The 22137-nt window shown below is 35.5% G+C and overlaps 1 protein-coding gene across 4 annotated transcripts in view; it reads left to right on the top strand.

Annotated features, from left to right (window-relative positions):
* The window catches only part of REV3L (REV3 like, DNA directed polymerase zeta catalytic subunit), a 175268-nt gene that overhangs the window by 87605 nt on the left and 65526 nt on the right, over positions 1 to 22137 (top strand). For all 4 annotated transcript variants that reach the window (XR_005789962.1, XM_040474393.1, XM_040474394.1 and 1 more), the window contains exons 11-16: positions 2947 to 3184; positions 8790 to 8932; positions 9601 to 13765; positions 17831 to 18744; positions 20492 to 20571; positions 21891 to 22016. Coding sequence is in view for 3 of the 4 variants with exons in the window: in XM_040474393.1 (XP_040330327.1) it covers positions 2947 to 3184; positions 8790 to 8932; positions 9601 to 13765; positions 17831 to 18744; positions 20492 to 20571; positions 21891 to 22016 (5666 nt within the window). In the remaining variant the exon portion in view is untranslated. The remainder of the gene's footprint in view (positions 1 to 2946; positions 3185 to 8789; positions 8933 to 9600; positions 13766 to 17830; positions 18745 to 20491; positions 20572 to 21890; positions 22017 to 22137) is intronic.

Below are 22137 nucleotides of genomic sequence, written 5' to 3'. Positions count from 1 at the left end.
CCCCGCGTCAGGCTCTGAGCCATCAGCCCAGAGCCTGACGCGGGGCTCGAACTCACGGACCGCGAGATCGTGACCTGGCTGAAGTCAGACGCTTAACTGACTGTGCCACCTAGGCGCCCCCTTTTTTTTTTTTTTTTTTAAGTTTATTTATTTTGATAGGGAGAGAAAGCACATGTCGGGGAGGGACAGTGTGTGTGGGAGGGAAGGAGAGAGAGAGAGAGAGAGAGAGAGAATGAGAATATATCCCAAGAGGGCTCTGCACTGTCAGCATGGAGCCTGACACAGGGCTTAAACCATGAACTATGAGATCATGACCTGAGCCGAAGTCAGACGCTTAACTGACTGAGGAACCCAGGTGCCCCACCCCCACTTCCCTTTTTTTTTTTTTAACTTCACTTTGGTTGGAGAACAGCCATATTGTTTTAGGGGGAAAATGCATTCATTTTGAATTCAGAATTCTCCAAAGTTTAGTACATAATTAAATACCATAATTGAGTCTTCCTTTGTGAGTATCAGAAATTTCCTGAACAGTTCTTTTTGAGTCATTAGCTTTTGGCTACTATAGAACATGACAGTTATTTCTGTGTGTCTTTGCGTTTCCCTAGATGCATTTTCATTAGCATCATAAGGCATTTGCTAGATTTCATTTCATTAATTTAGTCGAAATTACTGACATCTTGTTCAGAAATTTATTTAAAATTTCATTATGGGGCATTGGGTGGCTCAGTCGGTTAAGTGTCAGGCTCTTAATTTTGGCTCAGGTCATGATCAAGCCCCACATTGGGCTCTGCACTCTCCTGCTTGGGATTCTCTCTTTCCTTCTATCTCTGTCCCTCCCCTGCTCATGCCCTTGCACTCGCTCTGTCTCTCAAAAATAAACATTAAATTAAAATTTCATTGCAGAAAGTGATATGTCATTGAGTTTCATGCCTCTTGTTTTGCTTGGTGTCATGATTTTATGTTTCTTTTATTGTGAACTTTGTATTTTTTCCATTCTTACTGTATCAAATGAGAGATGGCATCAATTGTGTTCCCAGCTTTCTACAGTGTCCTCTGTCTGTTATCTTCATTTTCATTCGAATGGAACACAAATTGACTAGGACCAGTTCCAAAATTATTGTACACAGTCATATTTCAAGAACAATTTAGACAAGAGTAGGAAACTTTCTTCTTTTATAAATGAATGGCATATCGAGAAAGAAATGATCCAAAGAAAAAATAGGCAGCTAAAAGAGAGGAACACAGAGAAAATGAAAGACTTGAAAAAAAGAGTGAGAGAGGTATATCCTTATTTCATTACATTAGGCAAATAAAATGTGTCATTAGTAGATAAATTCCACCTTGCCCTAAGCTTAGAATTTATGTGTTAGTCACAATGCATTCTCTGTGTTAGTCAAAGAAGTGAAAGTCAAATATCTGTAGTTCATTTGGTAATACTAGTCTTGTTTTTAAGAATGAGACAGGAAAAATGGATTGCAGTTCTAGGTTTAAGAAAGATTTTTGCCAAACTGGCTTTTGCAAGCAAATATCTTTTATTTTGGCCTTATGTTTGGTAGCGTATGTGAACCAATTTCTTTAATGTCAGTGAAGAAAACCTGAAACCTGATATTTTAGTAAATAGGGAGTATATTATCTCATTTGACAGAGAAAAAAGTTATGTATTAGCTTCGAGCAAACCTCCATCTTCATGGTCTTTTTTTTTAATAATAGCTTTTTTTGAAATATTTCACATAACCATAAAATTTACCTTCTGGTGTGTACAGTGAATTTTATCATGTTCACAGAGTTATGCAACCATTACCACTATCGATCCAGGACATTTTTAGCACCCCCCCCCCAAAAAACCCATAACCATTAGCAGTTACTTCTCATTCTTCCCTCCTCTCAGCTCTTGACAACCACTGATCTATTTTTTCCTTTACCAGATTTACCAATTTTGGTAATTTCATATAAATGGAAATCATGTAACTTTTGTTGGTGGTTTCTTCCACTTAGCATAATGTTTTTAAGTTTCATCCAGGTTGTAGCATGTGTCAGTACTTCATTCCTTTTCACTAATGAAGAATATTCCATCATAGGGATATAACATCGTTCATTTATCCATTTGTAGGATGATGGATATGTGAGTCGTTTCCATTTTGTTTGGCAGTTATGAATAATGCTGCTGTGGTTATTCATGTGTATGTTTTTGTGTGGACGTATGTTTTTAGTTATCTTGGGTATATATCAAGAGTGGAATTTCTGTATCTTATGGTAACTGTGTAACATCTTGAGGATCCATCAAGCTTTTTTCCAAAGCTGCTGCACCATTTTACACTGATCAACAATGTAGAAAGGTTCTAATTTCTTTACTTCCTTGCCAGTACTTATGGTTTGTCTTTGATTTGGCAACCCTAGTACATATGAAGTGGCATCCTCATATGGCATCATTGTCGTCTTCAAGGTTTTTTAAATAATGTCATTAACCACTTAAAAGCTTTCTTGTGTTGTTCAACTGCAGGTTTCATTTGTCTATCCTGTGAGCTAAATAAAACTTAAGTGAGGATAAGATGTTCACATGTATTGTTTTTAAGGCACTTCTTGCTTAGCATCAATCATACATTTATTACATATTTTATGTTTGAACACTAGTGACTGGATGTTGTTTAGTGCTCCTCAAGCTTACTTGTGCAGTAACAGTTTGGGCAGCTTGTTAAATGCATATTCCTGGGCCCTACCTCAGAAATTCTGATTCCTTAGATATAGGATGGGGTCTGGGAAGACACAAAATCATTCCAGTGCAAGTAGTCCAAAGACATCACACTTTGATAAAAGAGCTACATCAACAAAGAAGTCAGCTGTATTCTTTCAGTATGTATGTGCCAGTATCTGTGATTCTGTTGTTTTATAACTGATCTGAATTATGTTGAAAAGTTATTTCTTAGTGATGCTTCACTTGTTTTATAGTGGACAGTAGTCCTGATGAGGCTCTGGTACATCTTCTTGCTGGTTTGGAAAATGATGGATATCAGGCAGGAAGAAATAGGATGCCATCACAACGTCATTTCTTTGGAAACCCTAAAAATTCCCAAAATAGTGATGATGAAGAAAATGAACCACAGATTGAAAAAGAGGAAATGGAGCTTAGTTTGGTGATGTCTCAGAGATGGGACAGCAATATTGAAGAACCTTGTGCCAAAAAGAGGTAACGTTTTAGTTATTTCCATTACTTTAATAATTTCCTATTGTCATTATCACTCTTCTTTAATTAGAAATTATTATTTACTATTATTCGTAATGTTAAATACTTTATAAACTAATAGTCTTCTTTTAAATCCCTTTAAAGTAGTGCTTTGTTTTTCATGTGGCATAAGCTTCATATTCTAAGCAAAATAAAAGCTACATTTAAAAAGATTAAATCTAAGTGGGGATTTTTGGCAGTTTTATTGAGATGTAATTATCTTACATCACTGTATGAGTTTCAGTTGTACAGCATAAAGGTTTGACTTACGTGTATTGTGAAATGATTACCAGAATAAGTTTAGTTAATATGCATCATCTCAGATAGATACAGTAAAAAGAAATGGGGGGAGGGGAGGAAAAAAATGTTTCTTCTTTTAATAAGAACTCTCAGGATTTACTCTAACAACTTTCCTCTTTATCATACAGGAGTGGTAACTATAGCCACCATGTTGTATATTACATCCCTAGTACTTATCTTATAACTGTAAGTTTGTACCTTTTGACCACCTTCCTTCAATTCCCATTTCCCCTATAAACCTAAATTACAGAAGTCATCTGTTTATATTATGTGTGGATCATAAATGGGACAAAGTAGAAGGCCTCCTTCTCTCTGAATTTGGGGAAAAAGAATACCTTCTGAGAGTTAAACTGTTAATGGGTTGGAGCAACAGTTATAGGGTCAGCTTGAAAATAAGAAAAAGCTTTTAGGTCTGATTAGACTGAAGGAATTAAATATTAAAAATAAAAGAGTCTCAGAAACAGACACTGATATTCTGGTTCATTTCTCAAGCTAAATGAATAAGATGGCTGAATGCATAAGATAGTTTTCCACATCAGTCTCTCTCTTTTTTTTAATGTCTATTCATTTTTGAAAGACAGAGTGTGAGCAAGGTAGGGGCAGAGAGAGACAGAGGGAGACACAGAATCCGAAGCAGGCTCCAGGCTCTGAGCTGTCAACCCAGAGCCCAACGTGGTGCTTGAACCCACGAACTGCAAGATCGTGACCTGAGACGAAGTCGGTGCCCAACCAGCTGAGCCACTCAGGTGCCCCCACATCAGTCTCTTGTGAGCCTGATTGGTTTGAGTTGTATCTCTGTATGTAGAAAAAGATTAGGCTTCTGAGACTGAAACACTGAGTATGCCTCTCCTTTAAAGTTATGTAGACAATACTAAAACCTCCAAACTCTTTTGTTTGAAATTTTCACCCTCAAAGCCATTATTGAAGGGTGGAAGAGATTAATCCATAAATATTAAATATACATGTAAGATTTCCTCTAGTTTCTCAACACTACTTAAAAATAAAATTTTTTATTTTTTTTATAATTTTATTTATAAAAATAACACCCTTGTTATCTGGGTGTATATCAGAATATACAGAATATTCTGTATTCTGATACAGAATATCAGAATATTCTTCTATATTTTCAAACTGTGTTCCTACAAAGAATTCCGTTTTCATTCTATGAGTAGAAAATTCCAAACCTGCATAATATTATTTTATACTTTCCCTAGCTTCATGTATTCAGCTCCCTTTGCTGTGACAGTTATAAATCAGTCAAAGACTCAGCCCTTGACCTTTGAAGAACTAATGCTACCTGGTCCAGACAGAATCAGTGTTTGATTTCCTGATAGATTTGACCCTCAACAGTGTCATAAAATGTCTTTTGCCAATATTTCCTAATCAAAAAAAAATAGTATGGTGGAATTTAAGATACAAAACAGATGAACATAAGGGAAGCAAAAACAATATAAAAACAGAGAAAGAGACAAGAGACTCTTAAATACAGAGAACAGACTGGAGGTTGCTTGAGGAGTATGGGGGGGTGGGGCTAAAATGGGTGATGGGCATTAGGGAGGACACTTGTTGGGATGAGCACTGGGTGTTAAATGTGAGTGATGAATCACTAAATTCCATTCGTAAAATCATTATTACACTAAATGTTAACAAACTTGTATTTATAAAGTAAAAAAAAAGAAAGTGAGGTGAAAGACATAAAGCTTTTTGTAGCTTGTCTGTATGTTGTTTTTTATATATAAACTTGATAAATCTTTCCATGAACTATCAAATGCCTCAACCACATCAGCCTATAAAAATAGCTTTGTTCTTGTTTCTCTGTTATTTCTGTAATAATAAATTCTCTACCCTCACCTCACCAACTTCTGAAAGTTTGTAATTTCAGTGTTTTATTTGACTTGCCCTCCTTATACCCCTGTTTATTGTTTGGTTGTGTCGGTCAACTCTTGTCTCCATAGCCTTTGTTCTGTCCTACCCCACTCCTTCCCAAGGTAATATCCTAATTTAGGCCTTCATTATCGTTTATCTGGAATACTATGATTCACTTTTTAACTGGTCTTCTCCTTGCTACTCGTTTATAGTAGGGGTAATAATTATGATTATTAAATAAACATTTTATCGGCACTTAAGGAAGTAGAGAATATCAGGACCCTTCATGAGTCCAAATCATGCTCTGTCGTCTTTATATCCTTTTTAAATATAGTCAGTTAAGGGAATGTTATAATCATATTGAGTCTTAATTTCAGTAGGCTTTTTAGTAAAATCTTACATATCATCCTTATAGATAAGAATACATGAATTTGAATTTAGAAACTACCTAACTGCTTAAATGCCAACTATCATGCTAGATTAGATTGATGTTGTCACAAACATTAGAGATTGGTAATTCATTGGATGACAGAATATAGATTCAGAAATACCTTGAAACTAAATAGGTGATGCCTAATAGAGAGTCATATGTTTAGGTTCAATGAATCAGTTGTATAAATATAGACTGGATAGACCTTTAGTTCATTCTGGACTTAATAATTTCTATGGGAACACCATGATTTTACTTGATTAAGAGCACAATAAGTCTGTAGTGTTATATGGTTACCAAAATAGTGAATTTAATTATTGGCTACCAGCTGTACCTGGGGTAACATTTATTATTCTAACAGATTTTGGATTTTATTAATAAAATAATTATAATATTTACTTGATGTAGTTAAGTCTTGCTGTCTTGCTGTAATACATTGGATTGCTTCTTTCATATTTTAGCAAAGTGTTGACTATTTGATATTTCTATTTGATCTTGTGGCATTTTACTTTTTCTTATTTCCATCTGTTTCTTCACTGTTTTATTTTGGTATTGTTTCTTTGATTTTTACCTCCAATATAACATTAACATTTTTTCTACAGTTCCTTAGATTCTATCTTGTTTAACTATTTATACCTTTATACCTGTATCCAGTAAATTCACATTCAAATACACAAAATTCTTATAAAGTCCCTCTCTACTTGTAATCAGTAATGTCACCCTGTTTATTTTTTTTTTTAATTTTTTTTTAACATTTCTTTATTTTTGAGACAGAGAGAGAGAGCATGAATAGGGGAGGGGAGGGTCAGAGAAAGAGGGAGACACAGAATCCGAAACAGGCTCCAGGCTCTGAGCTGTCAGCACAGAGCCTGACGCGGGGCTCGAACCCACGGACCGTGAGATCATGACCTGAGCCGAAGTCGGACGCTTAACAGACTGAGCCACCCAGGCGCCCCAATGTCACCCTGTTTAAAATACTAGTCATGGTTTATCCCATGATTAATGCTTACATGTTCACTGACTGAATCAATTCTGTGAAAACCATGCCCAAGTCAACCTTGGGAAAACAAAACCTTTCATTTCATAATATTTAATAAACATTTCATAAATGCATATTAGATAGAGATTGAAAAATAGAAGTATGGTGTCTAGAAAAAGACTCATTCAATTCTCTTGTATAGTGGATGTTCTATTCTGCCCTGAATACCATATTTTAAGAATCCTGAGAAAGTAAAGAGAAAAAAGAGGAAGAAAAGGTAGGATCTGTGAACATTCACTTTTAAAGAGCAGTGACAAGGGGCACCTGGTGGCTCAGTCAGATGAATGTCCAACTCTTGATTTCGGCTCAGGTCATGATCTCATATTTGTGAGATCAAGCCCCAAGTTGGACTCCGTGCTATGTGTAGAGCCTGCTTAGGATTCTCTTTTCTCTTTCTCTACCCCTACCCTACTCATGCTCTCTCTCTTTTGGAATAAATAAACAAACATCCTTAAAAAATAGGGGCACTTGAGTGGCTTAGTCAGTTGAGCGTCCCACTTCAGCTCAGGTCATGATCTCATGGTTCGTGAGTTTGAGCCCCACATCGGGCTCTATGCTGGCAGCTCGGAGCCTGGAACTTGCTTCAGATTCTGTCTCCTTCTCTCTGCCCCTCCCCCACTCATGCTCTATCTCTCTCTCAAAAATAAACATTAAAAAAAAAAACAGTACGAAGAATAGATGTTTGGTCTAATTAGAGAGGAATTATGGGGCAAATGATAAATGCCTTCAAATATTTTAAAGGTTATCATGTGAAAAATAGCATAGATAGGCTACATATAGCAACACCAGACAAAAACAGGAATAATGTATGGAAATTGGAGAGTTTTGTGTAATATAGGAAGAAAATCACTAAAAATTAACAGTGGAAAAGATTAATTACTCTGTGAGACAGCAAGCTCCTTAAACTGAGAATGTAAAACTGGAGGTTTTAGCATCTATTAAAAATAAGGTTTTTGAGTAGAAAATTGGACCAGATGACCTCTAATAATTCTTTCAGCTCCTAAGAAAGTGACTTTAGGACAAATTGTGATTTGGTAAAGGCTTAATGGAAAATCTGTTCTATGTATAATTAAGGGACATTTTCAAATTTTTGAGACAAGAGAAAGAAAAACTTAGGTATAGATAGAAAGTAAGTTTGCCCATCCGAATAGAAGGGAAAATATCAAGCCTAGGACCTAGTGAAAAAATTTTAATCAATAAAAGATGAAGTCATTCTGGATTTCACAGCCCATCTGAATTCCTTATTAACCCTCTTTACAGCCACTGCTGGGATTGACCCAACACCTTTACCACTTCCTAGCCTCTCTCTGATCCCTGTTGTTTTCTCTTTCAACCTGACCGGTGTACCCCCTTGCTTACCTATTTGTTCGTTTCCAGTTCACAGTATAGAGATTGTGTATTTGTGGAGACTTCTTAAAATATGCTGAGATTCCACCTTTTTTAGATGTTACTGGGTTCTCACCCATGCTGTTATATGTGTATATTTAATGATAGGATGAAGGGGAGAATATATGGAAGAACATAATTTAGGGGTGCCAGGGTGGCTCAGTTGGTTAAACATCAGACTCTTGATCTTATTTCAGGTCTTAATCTTAGGGTCATGAGTTCAAGCCCCGTGTTGGGCTCTATGCTGGGTTTTGTGAAGCCTATTTAAAAACAAAAAACATGATTAGATATGATCATCCAGGATATTACAGAGCTTGGATACAGAAATGATGTTGTCTTGTAGCTCACATGAAAAGGATTTTAAGTCTATCTGCAATAACTTTTTATAGGACGTGATACTAAAGCAAAATAAATCTGCTTTTATTTTTAAAGTTACAATTTTCAGATCTTTTTAGTTTTACTATTATAGCATCACATTAGGCAGCTGTTCGAATCTGACATGCTTTTTTCTATGATCGTACTCACTAGTGAATCTTAATATTCTCTAGATCACTGTGTAGAAATAACCATAGAAGCTCAACTGAAGAAGATGATTCGTCTTCAGAAGAAGAAATGGAATGGAGTAATAACAGTTTGCTTCTAGCCAATCTTTCTATACCTCAGTTAGATGGAACTGCAGATGAAAATAGTGGTAAGTAAACTGATACACTATGAGCATTTCAGTACGTAGGGGCTAAATATGTATTTGATTTTAAAACTGTAATCACACTTTCTTAGGAAATTGGCTGTGAGGCTCTGACAGTACTGTTACGTTTTGTCCTGCAAGATTTTTTCTTTGAGTATGTAGATATGTGATTCTTTCTCATTTCTAAGAGGATAACATTTGTAAATCACTGATTTAAAGTTTCATAAACTTTAATCAGTTGATCATGTTAACATTTAAGTAGCATAAGAAACTGCAAGAAATATGCTCAGATGTTAACTAACGAATTTAAATAAAAACTTGAAAAAAAGAAATAGCTTATTTGAAGTGATAATGCAAAGAAGCATATTGCTTAAGGAAAAATTTTCAAGATGACTGTATTTTTCCCTATTCCCCAAAAAGGCACTGAATATGAATATAATTTATTTCTGATCAAAGGAATATATGTTTAAAATAATGACTAATAATCAAGTATGACTGCCTCTTGATTATTTAGATTGAGTTATTATCCTAATGATAGGAACAACCTTTTTGTTGAGACAACCATTTTAAGCATAGAAAATTTCATACAATTCCTTTCATGGTGATAGCATGGGAAAAGATTTTAAAAATTAAAAGCACGGAGGTGAAATAAATTCTTTTTTCCCCCATTTCAGACAATCCATTGAACAACGAAAATTCTAGAACTCACTCTTCTGTGATTGCAACGAGCAAGCTATCAGTAAAACCTTCCATCTTTCACAAAGATGCTGCTACATTAGAACCCCCATCTTCTGCTAAGATTACCTTTCAGTGTAAACACACAAGTGCCCTTTCTTCCCATGTTTTAAACAAGGAAGATTTAATTGAAGACCTCCCACAGCCAAACAATATAGAAAAATGTCTAGATCATTCAGTTGCTTCTTTTACAAATGAAAGCACTTACTCTATGAAATACCCTGGATCTTTAAGCAGTTCTGTCCATTCAGAAAACTCTCATAAAGAAAGTAGTAAGAAAGATATCCTCCCAGTATCTTCCTGTGAAAGTAGTATTTTTGATTATGAAGAAGATATCCCATCTGTTACAAGACAAGTACCAAGTAGAAAGTATACAAACATTAGAAAAATTGATAAGGATGCCCCTTTTATCCATATGAACCGTCATAGTAGTGAAAGTACATTGGGCAAAAATTCTTTCAACTTTTCTGACCTTAGTCATTCAAAAAGTAAATTATCCTCTGAAGGAAATGAAAAAGGAAACAGCACAGCTCTGAATAGTTTATTCCCTTCATCATTAACTGAAAATTGTGAATTGCTATCATGCTCAGGAGAGAATAGAACTATGGTACATTCTCTTGATAGCATTGCTGATGAAAGTGGGCTAAATAAACTTAAAATTAGATATGAAGAGTTTCAAGAACATAAAACTGAAAAGCCAAGCCTCAGCCAGCAAGCAGCACATTATATGTTTTTTCCCAGTGTTGTTCTTTCTAACTGTCTCAGTAGACCACAGAAACTCTCGCCTGTAACATACAAACTACAATCCAGCAGTAAACAGTCCCGATTAAAAATAAATAAAAAGAAGCTCATAGGTCATCAAGAGACTTCTACCAAAACTAGTGAGACTGTATCCACAAAAGATAATTGTATACAAAATAATCCCTGTAATAGTAATCCTGAGAAGGATAATGTATTGGCCAATGATTTAATTAAAGTCACTCGTGGAGCTTTTGAAAATAAAACCCCCACAGACGGTTTTATAGACTGTCACTTTGGAGATGGAACCTTAGAAACTGAGCAGTCCTTTGGATTGTATGGAAATAAATATACACTGAGAGCGAAACGCAAGGTGAATTATGAGACTGAAGATAGTGAGTCAAGTTTTGTAACACACAACTCAAAAATTAGCCTACCTCATCCCATGGAAATTGGTGAAAATTTAGATGGAACTCTCAAATCTCGAAAACGAAGAAAAATGTCTAAAAAGTTGCCCCCTGTCATCATAAAATATATTATTATTAATAGATTTAGAGGGAGAAAAAATATGCTTGTGAAGCTAGGAAAAATAGACTCTAAAGAAAAACAAGTTATATTGACAGAGGAAAAAATGGAACTATATAAAAAGCTTGCACCTTTGAAGGATTTTTGGCCAAAAGTTCCTGACTCCCCTGCAACCAAATATCCCATTTATCCACTAACACCAAAGAAAAGTCACAGAAGAAAATCAAAACATAAGTCTGCAAAGAAAAAAACTGGTAAGCAACAAAGGACAAATAGTGAAAATATTAAAAGAACTTTGTCTTTCAGGAGAAAACGGTCACATGCTATCCTGTCTCCTCCCTCACCATCCTACAATGCTGAAACCGAAGACTGTGACTTGAATTATAGTGACGTTATGTCTAAACTAGGTTTTCTTTCTGAGAGAAGCACAAGTCCCATAAATTCTTCTCCCCCTCGCTGCTGGTCTCCCACAGATCCAAGAGCTGAAGAAATGATGGCTGCTGCAGATAAAGAAGCAATGGTTTTTAAGGGTCCTAATGCATGTAATAACAAGACTGTTAATTCCCGTATGGAAAAAAATAGTCGAGCAAGAGCGCAGGTTAAGAAATCCAAAACTAAGCTTGTTAATCCTTCTGTAGTGACTAAGAAAAGGAACAAACGAAATCAGACAAATAAATTAGGAGATGATGGAAAAAAGAAACCGAGAGCAAAACAGAAACAAAAAACAAATGAGAAAGGTATGTCAAGAAAGCACATAATGAAAGATGAAAAAATTAAATCTCAGTCTGGTGCTGAAGTTAAGTTTGTGCTGAAACATCAGAATGTGTCTGAGACCTCAAATAGTTCTGGAGGCTCTCAACTACTTTTTAAACAGAAAGATGTGTCACTAATGAGCTCTGCTGTAGATCTTCCCCTTTCTGCTCCCCTGCCCACTGGAATTCATGCACAACAGAATTTATCTGGCTGCTTTTCTTCTTTCTTAGAAAGCAAGAAGCCTGATTTACAAACATTCCCCAGCTCACGAGATGATTTGCATTCATCAGTTGTTTGTAGTTCTTTGGGACCTGGAATCTCAAAAATTAATGTCCAGAGGTCTCACAATCAAAGTGCTATGTTTACTCTAAAGGAATCAACTTTGATTCAAAAAAACATATTTGATCTTTCCAACCATTTATCTCAGGTAGCCCAGAATACACAGATATCTTCGGGTATAATGTCTCCAAAGACGGAAGAGAATGCAAATACACAAAAAAACTATTTGTCATCCATCGGAAAGTTAAATGAATATCGTAATTCTTTAGACTCAAAGCCAGACCAGGCATATGCCCCTAACTTTTTGCATTGCAAAGACAGTCAGCAGCAGATTGTGTGCATGGCAGAACAGTCAAAGCACAGTGAAACTTGTACTCCAGGAAATGCATCTTCAGAGGAAAGCCAAATGCCTAATAATTGCTTTGTAACTTCCTTGAGAAGTCCAATCAAACAAATAGCATGGGAGCAAAAACAAAGGGGCTTTATTTTAGATATGTCAAATTTTAAACCTGAAAGGGTAAAACAGAGGTCATTGTCAGAAGCAATTTCACAAACCAAAGCACTTTCTCAGTGTAAAAGTCGAAATGTGTCAACACCTTCAGCATTTGGTGAAGGCCAGTCTGGACTGGCAGTTCTAAAAGAATTGTTACAGAAGAGACAGCAAAAAGCACAAAATGCAAATATTATGCAAGACCCATCATCTAGTAAACCTCAACCAAACAAAAATATTTCTGGCTCCCTTGAGCAAAACAAAACAATTAAACGAACACGATCAGTAACGTCTTCAAGAAAACCTCGAACTCCTAGAAGTACAAAACCTAAAGAAAAAATTCCCAAACTTCTTAAAGTAGACTCTCTCAATTTACAGAACTCTGGCCAGGTGGATAACTCTCTATCGGATGACAGTCCCATTTTTTTTTCAGATCCAGGTTTTGAGAGTTGTTATTCACTTGAAGATAGTTTGTCTCCTGAACATAATTATAATTTTGATATTAATGCAATAGGTCAAACTGGATTTTGTAGCTTTTATTCTGGAAGTCAGTTTGTCCCTGCTGATCAGAATTTGCCACAGAAGTTCCTAAGTGATGCAGTTCAGGATCTTTTCCCAGGACAAACGATAGAAAAAAGTGAGTTTTTAAGTCATGATAACCAGAAGTCTGATGAAGACAAAAAACATCATGCCTCAGACTCAACCTCATGGATGAGATCAGGTACGCTAAGTCCTGAACTATTTGAGAAGTCATCCGTAGATAGCAATGAGAATCATCGCCACAACCAGTGGAAAAGTAGCTTTCATCCTCTAACAGCTCGCTCTAATTCAATAATGGATTCTTTCTGTGTCCAGCAGACAGAGGACTGTCTGAACGAAAAATCCAGATTGAATAGGAGTTCAGTAAGCAAAGAAGTGTTTCTTAGCTTCTCACAGCCAGGCACTTCAGACTGGATTCAAGGTCATACCAGAAAAGAGATGCAACAGTCTCTTGACTCAGTCAGTGCCTCTTTTACTACAATACTATCCTCCCCTGATGGTGAACTTGTGGATGCAGCCTCTGAAGATTTAGAATTGTATGTTTCAAGAAACAATGATATATTGACACCAACTCCTGATAGTTCACCAAGGTCTACCAGCTCTCCCTCACAATCTAAAAATGGCAGTTTTACCCCTCGAACTGCTCACATTTTGAAGCCACTTATGTCCCCGCCAAGTAGGGAAGAAATTATGGCAACTTTGTTGGATCATGATCTTTCAGAAACTATTTACCAGGAACCATTTTGCAGCAATCCTTCTGATGTACCAGAAAGGCCCAGGTAATCAGAATTATTTTTTCCCTTTGAGTCACTCTGTATATTGTAGCGAGTATAACATTGGTACCTGAATGCTAATTTTCTGGCTGTAATACTGTATTTATAAGCAAATCATTGTAAAAGCTATTCATAATTGTGGACTTCTGAGAAAATTCACAAACTAGCTGGATGGTTGCCCCTTGAGAACTTCAAGTTGAAGAGTATTGGTCTTGGGTTATTAACACTGTGTCAATCTTAAGGATTAGAGATGCAGAGGCTCACTGTGACTTGATACCAGATTAAGAAGGATGTCATAATACTTGAAAAGTATATTTATCATTTTTAAAATGATATTTGTTTCTCAAAAGTGTAACTTTATAATTTTAAAAGAACTTTATTTTTTAAAAGTGGAAATGAGCATACATATGTTTTAAGTACTTTTATGATATATCTCTAAATGAAGATTAAGTTGTTTGTACTATATATCACTTTCTTTTCACGTTGCCAACATCTTCAATCATACTGTTATTACTGTTAGTTTGTATAGTTATTAGGGTGCAAGATGGACTTCAGTTCCTCTTATTCCTCCTTTTTTTTTTTTTTTTTTAAAGAATCTCCAGAGGAGCAGTAGATGGATACACACACACGCACGTGCTCACGCGCGCGCACACACACACACACACACACAGCCAATAGCAAAATGCAAAGGAATCAGTATTGGTTTATTTATTAAACCAGTAAAGTAGGTATTCTGTACTACTTGCATCACCAAGGTAGAATATAACCGATAGGGGCTAAGTTGGAGAATATGACTTAATCCATGTGGTTTAAGTGTTGACTTTGGGTCCTACCCACCTGTGTCTTGATTCCATTTACCTAACCTGTTGCAAGAAGAGGCAGTTCTTTTCAGCCATTCAGTCAGAAGCAGAGGAGGTTGGCTAGGACTGCAGAGGCCCACTTGGCTTAGTCTAAATGATGGGAAGAGATAGGAAGAATCTGCTATATACACTAACCTGACCATGTTAGTAAAAGCACCATGTTCTTGACTCTAGTAAAAAAGACACAGTGAATGCCAGACTTTTACCGTGCGGATCAGCAATAACTCCTGCAGGAGTCCATTTAAGAAAGGGTTGAGAAAAAGTGATCAGAAATATAGGGTAGAAGTTTCCTCTAAAGACTTGAAGTGGGAGACAGAAAATTTCCTTCCCACCCTTCCTAATACAGTTTTAGTTTTGTTTTGCTTTGCTTAGTTCCTATATGTGGTCTTTTAACATGAATGGGACTCTTTCTCTTTATTTCACTGCCAGAATATATGAATATCTGTTTCTTACACATTAGTTTCCATTATATGAGGGGCTTTGGCTTTATAGGTGGTAAATATGGTATATTTTTAATTGAACTGTTTTTTCTGTCTCAGCCTTACTTACACATCTAGTTTTTAGTTCTCTGTTAACTTACCATGTGTTAGTCATTAACGTTGTGTGTTGCTGTTACTTGTCCAAATTTGAGACTTGTCGTGCAGCTGAAATAAAAGGATGATAGTCATCATTTCTGAAAAACACAATTTTTATTAAGTTTATTTATTTATTTTGAGAGAGAGAGAGGGAGAGAGAAAATCCCAAGCAGCCTCCGCACTGTCAGTGGAGAGCCAGATGCGGGGCTCAAAACTCAAACTGTGAGATCATGACCTGAGTTGAAATCAAAAGTCAGATGTTTAACCAACTGAGCCACCCAGATGCCCCTGGCATAATATATATTATAAAACATCATTGTTTTTAGTATTATATATAATATATATTACATATATAATATTTAATATATAACATTAAATGTATATAAATGTAATATTAAAAACAATATTTTAATATTAAAGTCTTCACTGTAGTAAATTTAGGAGGTATAAAAGCATAAAAATCACACCATTTCTCTACCTAGTAATGACCATTCTTAATATTTTAATTTTTTTAAATTTCTTTAAATTTTTATTTTGTTTTATAAAATGTAATCTTACTATAGTCATAGTATTACAGATTTTTTTCACTTAATATTATAAACATTTTCTAAATTTATGAGTTTCTTGAAACATTTTAATGGCTACATAATAATCCTATCATATATATATATTATTGGACAGAAACTTTGTTCCTTATTCTAATATGATAGATAATTATGTGATTGTTTTCTTCATAAAGCATTTTTTGTATTTTGGGGGTTTTCCATATAGTCTTGTAAGTAGGATTACTGTTATATGTAAATGATGAATCACTGAATACTACTGAAACCAGTGTTACACTATATGTTAACTACTTGAATTTAAATTAAAAAAAAGGATTTCTAAAAAATTTAAGGCTCTTAATATATATTATGACATGCAATTATCATGCTGCTGACAATATTTAAGAGAGCTGAACTTCCTACACCTCACCAATTTTGGGTTTTTTTTGTTTTGTTTTGTTTTGTTTTTTTACTTGATTATGATCTCTATACCATTAATGTTAGAGATGGGCATGGCATATAATATGTACTCATTTTCTTCAGTAGCAGTAATTCTTCTAGTTTTTCATATAGCTGGGAGGTGGATACAGGAAAGGTGTAGATTTTGGTTACAAAGTTAATTAATAAGGGCCAAAGTCTTACCATGTAAAGAGGAAAAGGAACTGTGGTAACCCTTCAGTCCAAATTAGAAAACGTGAATCCAGTTCATTGAGTTTTATGTAGGGAATGACTAGGATGTTTGGAAAATCATGCCCTAGAAGAAGTGATTGAAAAAACTAAGATCTATCTTCATATCCATGAAAGAAATACCATAAGGAAGAAAAAGTTGACTTCTCTTGCTGCAGATGATAAATAGTACCAATGGATATATGTTAGACAAAGAGAGAGGTTTAGCTTGATACTTGCAACTATTGGAAAACTAAGCCAGGCTACTATTTAATAGTGGTTCCCCACATACACAAACATTATCAGCATTTATGCTATGCATTCTGTGTACTCTGGTAACTCAAAGTTCGGATGTAGTGTTAAACTTTGCCATGTAAAAGGGAGAAAGAATTATGGTAATTTACTTCAATTGTGTGTGATTTTTTTTTTAATGTTTGAGGGGATTTGGTCGGGGCGGGGAGCGTTACAAAGATATGTTTGAATTGACTGGTTTTGCTAAACTATTGTAGATATTAGAAAATGTCTAGGGAGGCTATAGATAAAATCCAGGCACACAGTCTTGGGGCGCCTGGGTGGCGCAGTCGGTTAAGCGTCCAACTTCAGCCAGGTCACGATCTCGCGGTCCGGGAGTTCGAGCCCCGCATCAGGCTCTGGGCTGATGGCTCAGAGCCTGGAGCCTGTTTCCAATTCTGTGTCTCCCTCTCTCTCTGCCCCTCCCTCGTTCATGCTCTGTCTCTCTCTCTCCCAAAAATAAATAAACGTTGAAAAAAAAAATCCAGGCACACAGTCTCTAATGATAAATTCTTCCATTGTTTTTATTCATATGTGGTAACAGTGGAAAGTTATTTAAGATGAGTAGAGGAAAGTAGAGGATCAGTTTGTGCCATCTCCTTGAAGAAAAGAAAGCTTCGTGGGTCACTTAAAACAAAAAATACCTTCTTTCCCTGGTATTGATGAACTTAATTTAGTCATATACCTGGAAATTAATTTAGTCATATACCAGTGAAGAAAAACATATTAAGACTAAAGAGGCTGTACCTGCATAAAGTATGTAGGGGGAAGGTGTAGAAAGGGAAGATATGGGCATTTTTAAGAATCCAAAAGGGTCTTTAAAAAATCTCTAGAGGGGTGCCTGGGTGACTCAGTTGGTTAAGTGTCTGACTTCCACTCAGGTCATGATCTCACAGTAGGTGGGGTCGAGCCCTGCGTCGGGTTCTGTGCTGCAGCTCAGAGCCTGGAGCCTGCTTCGGATTCTGTGTCTCCCTCTCTCTCTGCCCCTCCCCTGCTCACACTCTTGTCTCTCTATATCTCTCAAAAATAAGTAAAAATGTTTTAAAAAATTTTTAAACCTCTCTATGATAGGGAGCTAAATATTTTGGTAATTGCTCTTTGAGATGAAACAGTTGTTCTAAAATATGTTGTTTGTAGGGAGATTGGTGGACGGCTTCTCATGGTAGAAACTCGACTTCCAAATGATCTGGCTGAGTTTGAGGGAGACTTTTCCTTGGAAGGACTTCGTCTGTGGAAAACAGCATTCTCAGCAATGACTCAGAATCCACGACCAGGGTCACCCCTTCGCAATGGCCAGGCAGTGGTCAATAAAGGGTCAAGTAATAGCTGTAAAATGGTTGAAGATAAAAAAATTGTGATTATGCCTTGCAAATGTGCCCCAAGTCGACAACTGGTTCAAGCATGGCTTCAAGCCAAAGAAGAATACGAACGTTCCAAGAAACTGTCTAAAACTGAGCCAGCTGGAGTCATAAAATCTGCTGAGAACTTCAGCTCTTCAGTTAACCCAGATGACAGACCTGTAGTGCCTCCAAAAATGAGTACAACTCCACATATACTCCCCACTACAGCACATACCAAGGAAGATGTTGATACTTCTCAGATTGCTTTACAAGCGCTAACCACAGGATGTAGTCGAACTGTAAGTGAAAGTCAGACACTGCCACCAGTTGCTTCTGCAAATGATCCTGAGAAAGGTGAAGATGATGATGATGACTATTATGTTAGTTACAGCTCCCCTGATTCTCCAGTAATTCCGCCTTGGCAACAAGCAGCATCCCCAGATTCTAAAACATTAGATGGAGAGGAGAGACCCGCATCACAAGTAGAGGAACTACATTCCCTGACTATTGAGAACTTCTTAAAACCAGTAAAAGATGATATACAGAAAAGCCCCTGCACTGAGCCTTTGGAGCCTCTAGTGATATCTCCAATTAATGTTAGGGCAAGAACTGGAATATGTGAATCACTTTGCCTTCATAGTACACCAATTATACAGAGAAAACTTCTAGAAAGGCTTCCTGAAGCAAGTAGCCTGAGCCCTTTGTCAACAGGTAAGGTTACAAAGAAGAGGAAGACTTCATAATTCTTCAAAGATTAGAAATTAAATGAAAACATTAGACTATATAATGAAATTCAGAGCTTTTTAAATGAAATTTTAACTCTACTAGTGAGATGTTACTATGACAGTTTCTTGTAAAGTCATCGATCATCTCATGGAAACTTAATTTTTATCTTTCTGTTGTGAAATCTACTTACATATGCTTCCATCCTATCTTCTTACCTTCTGGGTGAAATATAGGAGGCCTCTCAGAAGTCTTCCTTTTTCTCAACTTGATTTTTCCCACTGGCTTTAATATATACCCAAGTCTTTCTCACCCTTTAAGATATAAGGAAAACCAAAAACCTTCCTTCACCTTAGATCTGTAGCTTCTACTCTTTTTCCTCTTCTTCAAAGCCAGATTTCTTAAAAGATTTCTGTAATTTGACAACTCCCATTTCTTTTACCTTCATTTCTCAGCCCATTCAACATTGCATTCAACCCCCATCATTCCACCAGTATTGCTCTTGTAAAGAATTTCAATAAGTTTCATGTATTTTTTGTTCTTACTGTCACATGGCCTGTTAAACAGCCATTGTCCTGTCGACCATTACCTTGGAGCCTCTTCTACCCTTCGCTTTTCTCCTACTCCTCTGTTTCTGCCTACTTGATTTCCTTTGAAGCTTTACTCTATGTTTTCTCCCTAAATGAGTGAATTCCTGCCCACAGGATTACTACAGATAACCCACAAATTTAAATTTCAGTTCAGAACTCTCTTAACCTCCAGAACACTATATCTAACTGTCTATTTGGGATTTCTACTTGAATGCTCAAAGGCACCCCAACCAAGGTCAATATTTTTAAAACTCAACTCATGATCTACAGCATATACTCACTACCAATTGTGTGTACTCATAAACACAAACATGCATGCCTACACATAGAAGCCCATATGGTCCTTTCTGGGTTTTTCTTCAATAAATAGTACCACCATCTCTTTGTCACTGAGTTACTCAAGTCAGAAGCATGGGGTTTATTTGTAACACCTATCTGATTCACCTCACTGCCCATCCTGTGATTCCTAGTCCATTACTAATTTCTGTCACTTTGTTCCTAAATTACCCAAATCTCTACTGTTGCCTCTATCTCTCCCACCACAACCTCAGGCCAAGCTATCATCATCTGTCACCTGGACATCTATCCTAGCCTTTTTATTCACCCATAGTAATTTCCACTTCTTTTGCTGAGTAATCAGGGGAAATCCTCACTCTGTTCCTAGGTAATTACTACTCTTTCTCCTGATTTTTAGCACAAAAAAGCCTTCCTAATCTCCCTGACGTGTAAAAATTCCCAATTATATTCCACTTTGTTATACTTACCCCAATTATAATTATATTTTTCTGTATTGGATGAATATATGATTCTCTTTCTAGACCGTGTGAGAGAAGAAACTGTATCTTTTCTTCCTCTTCATATGTTCTCTATAAATAAGTAAATGAATTAAATGATTGCCTAGGATATGACTGAAGTAAAAACTCAATAATTAAAATAGAAACGTTTTTATTTAAAAATACAAAATTTTAAAGTTATTTTGCTGGAGATAAGAGATTTGAATTAGTTTTGTTTTTAAATTATGAAGTTTTAGGGAGGAATTAATAGGACAGTATTCATAGATGGTACTCAAGAGTTTGGAACAGCAATTTTTTTTTTTAAGCAGGCAATTTTGATGTATATGTTAAATATGATCTTTCTTTCTACAGAACCAAAAACCCAGAAATTGAGTCATAAGAAAGGAAGTAATACTGACACTCTTAGAAGAGTACTCTTAACACAAGCAAAGGTAACTATGCTAAACATATTTAATGTTCAGTGGACGATCCATTCTTATCTTAGATTTCAGTTAGATAATTGATAAATTTGTGTCTCATTTTTAAAAATTTTATTATATTTTTACATCATTTTATTTACATATCTTTGAGACAACAAGAAATTGCCTAATTTTTTTTTAGTTTATTTTTTGTTGTTGGGATCTAAAAGATTCTTATATGTAAATACAAATATTACAGAGAAAGTGAATATGATAGCCAAAATGTGGATTATGAGGATACAAATACATTAACTGATTACTGGCAAAATCAGAACAATCCAATGACAGCAGAGCTCAAGTAAGTGATTTTTTGATCCCACCAAAAATATATCCTTTTTCTTGGTTTATTACTTTTTTCTCAAATATAACATTGACTTTTTTCAGTTCATTTTACTAAGTAGCAAAGGAAAGCAACATTGTTTACCACTGAAACTCTGAAAAATCATAAATATCTTTATTTAAATACTAAAAATATGGTAATACTTAGAAATATATGGCTATATTAAAAAAGTAAACATTAGACAATGTATCCTTAAAAATAGATGACAGAAATCACTTCCATATTGGCTACATTTCATTAATATTAACCACATGAAATACATTTCAGTATTTCTATTTTAAGACTATAAATACATTTTTAAAACTTTTATTTTTAAATACTATTGAATTACAAGCTATTTATGTCAAAAAATAAATGCAAATGTGTTGTGGACATAAATCAACACTTGGGGGAAATGGTTAATGGATTTGGAAATCAGAAAATATTTTAAAAAATTGATTCTATTTTTTCTAAACCCTTCAAGATTATATCTATTTTCATTCATCTTTCAGACACATGTTGTGTTTGGGTAAAATACAAACCCAGAATTTCAAATCTTTTATAAACTTTAGCCAAAATTAGTTGCAAACATATATTGCCTGCTTGTTTGCCATACTTCCCAGAATTTGGTCAAGATCAATGTCCATGTGGTGTAAATGTCAACTCTCCAACAAGACTATTAGTTTCATTATTTGGGGTTTGAAAACTCAAAGATCAACATATGGTTTGCTTACAGATTGTGTCAGATATTTCTACATATATCCAGTTCTGCTATCTTGAATTCCTAGCATGAAAAGAATGTTAATAAAATACTTCGTTTCTTCTTGGGCCTAAAGAGGTGATACTAGTTTATCATGTATTATTTTACCAAACACATAAAGCAGATTATCTAGGTAGAAATAAGTGATTTAAAAAAAAGAAAAGATTGCTCATTTATCTTTTTCTGGCTATGTGTGTGTTTTTTCTTTGATAGAATCAATTTCCAGCAGTAAATACCCCAAAGAAAGAAACTTCTCAGATTGATGGACCATCTTTAAACAATTCTTATGGTTTCAAAGTCAGCGTACAAAACTTACAGGAGGCAAAAGCTTTACATGAGGTAAAACTGCAACAGTAAGGATACATCCACTGTTTAACTCTCATGTTTTATTTTATAGAACAAGTATGGGAATTTCTCACTGAGGGAGGAATACATTGAATTCTGTTCCTGTTAATCTTCA

Source organism: Herpailurus yagouaroundi, unplaced genomic scaffold, assembly GCF_014898765.1.
Source record: "Herpailurus yagouaroundi ecotype Mexico unplaced genomic scaffold, PumYag 139, whole genome shotgun sequence".
NCBI lineage: Eukaryota > Metazoa > Chordata > Mammalia > Carnivora > Felidae > Herpailurus > Herpailurus yagouaroundi.
Note: the sequence above shows the minus strand (reverse complement) of the source record. Positions and strands in the feature narration are given on the sequence as shown.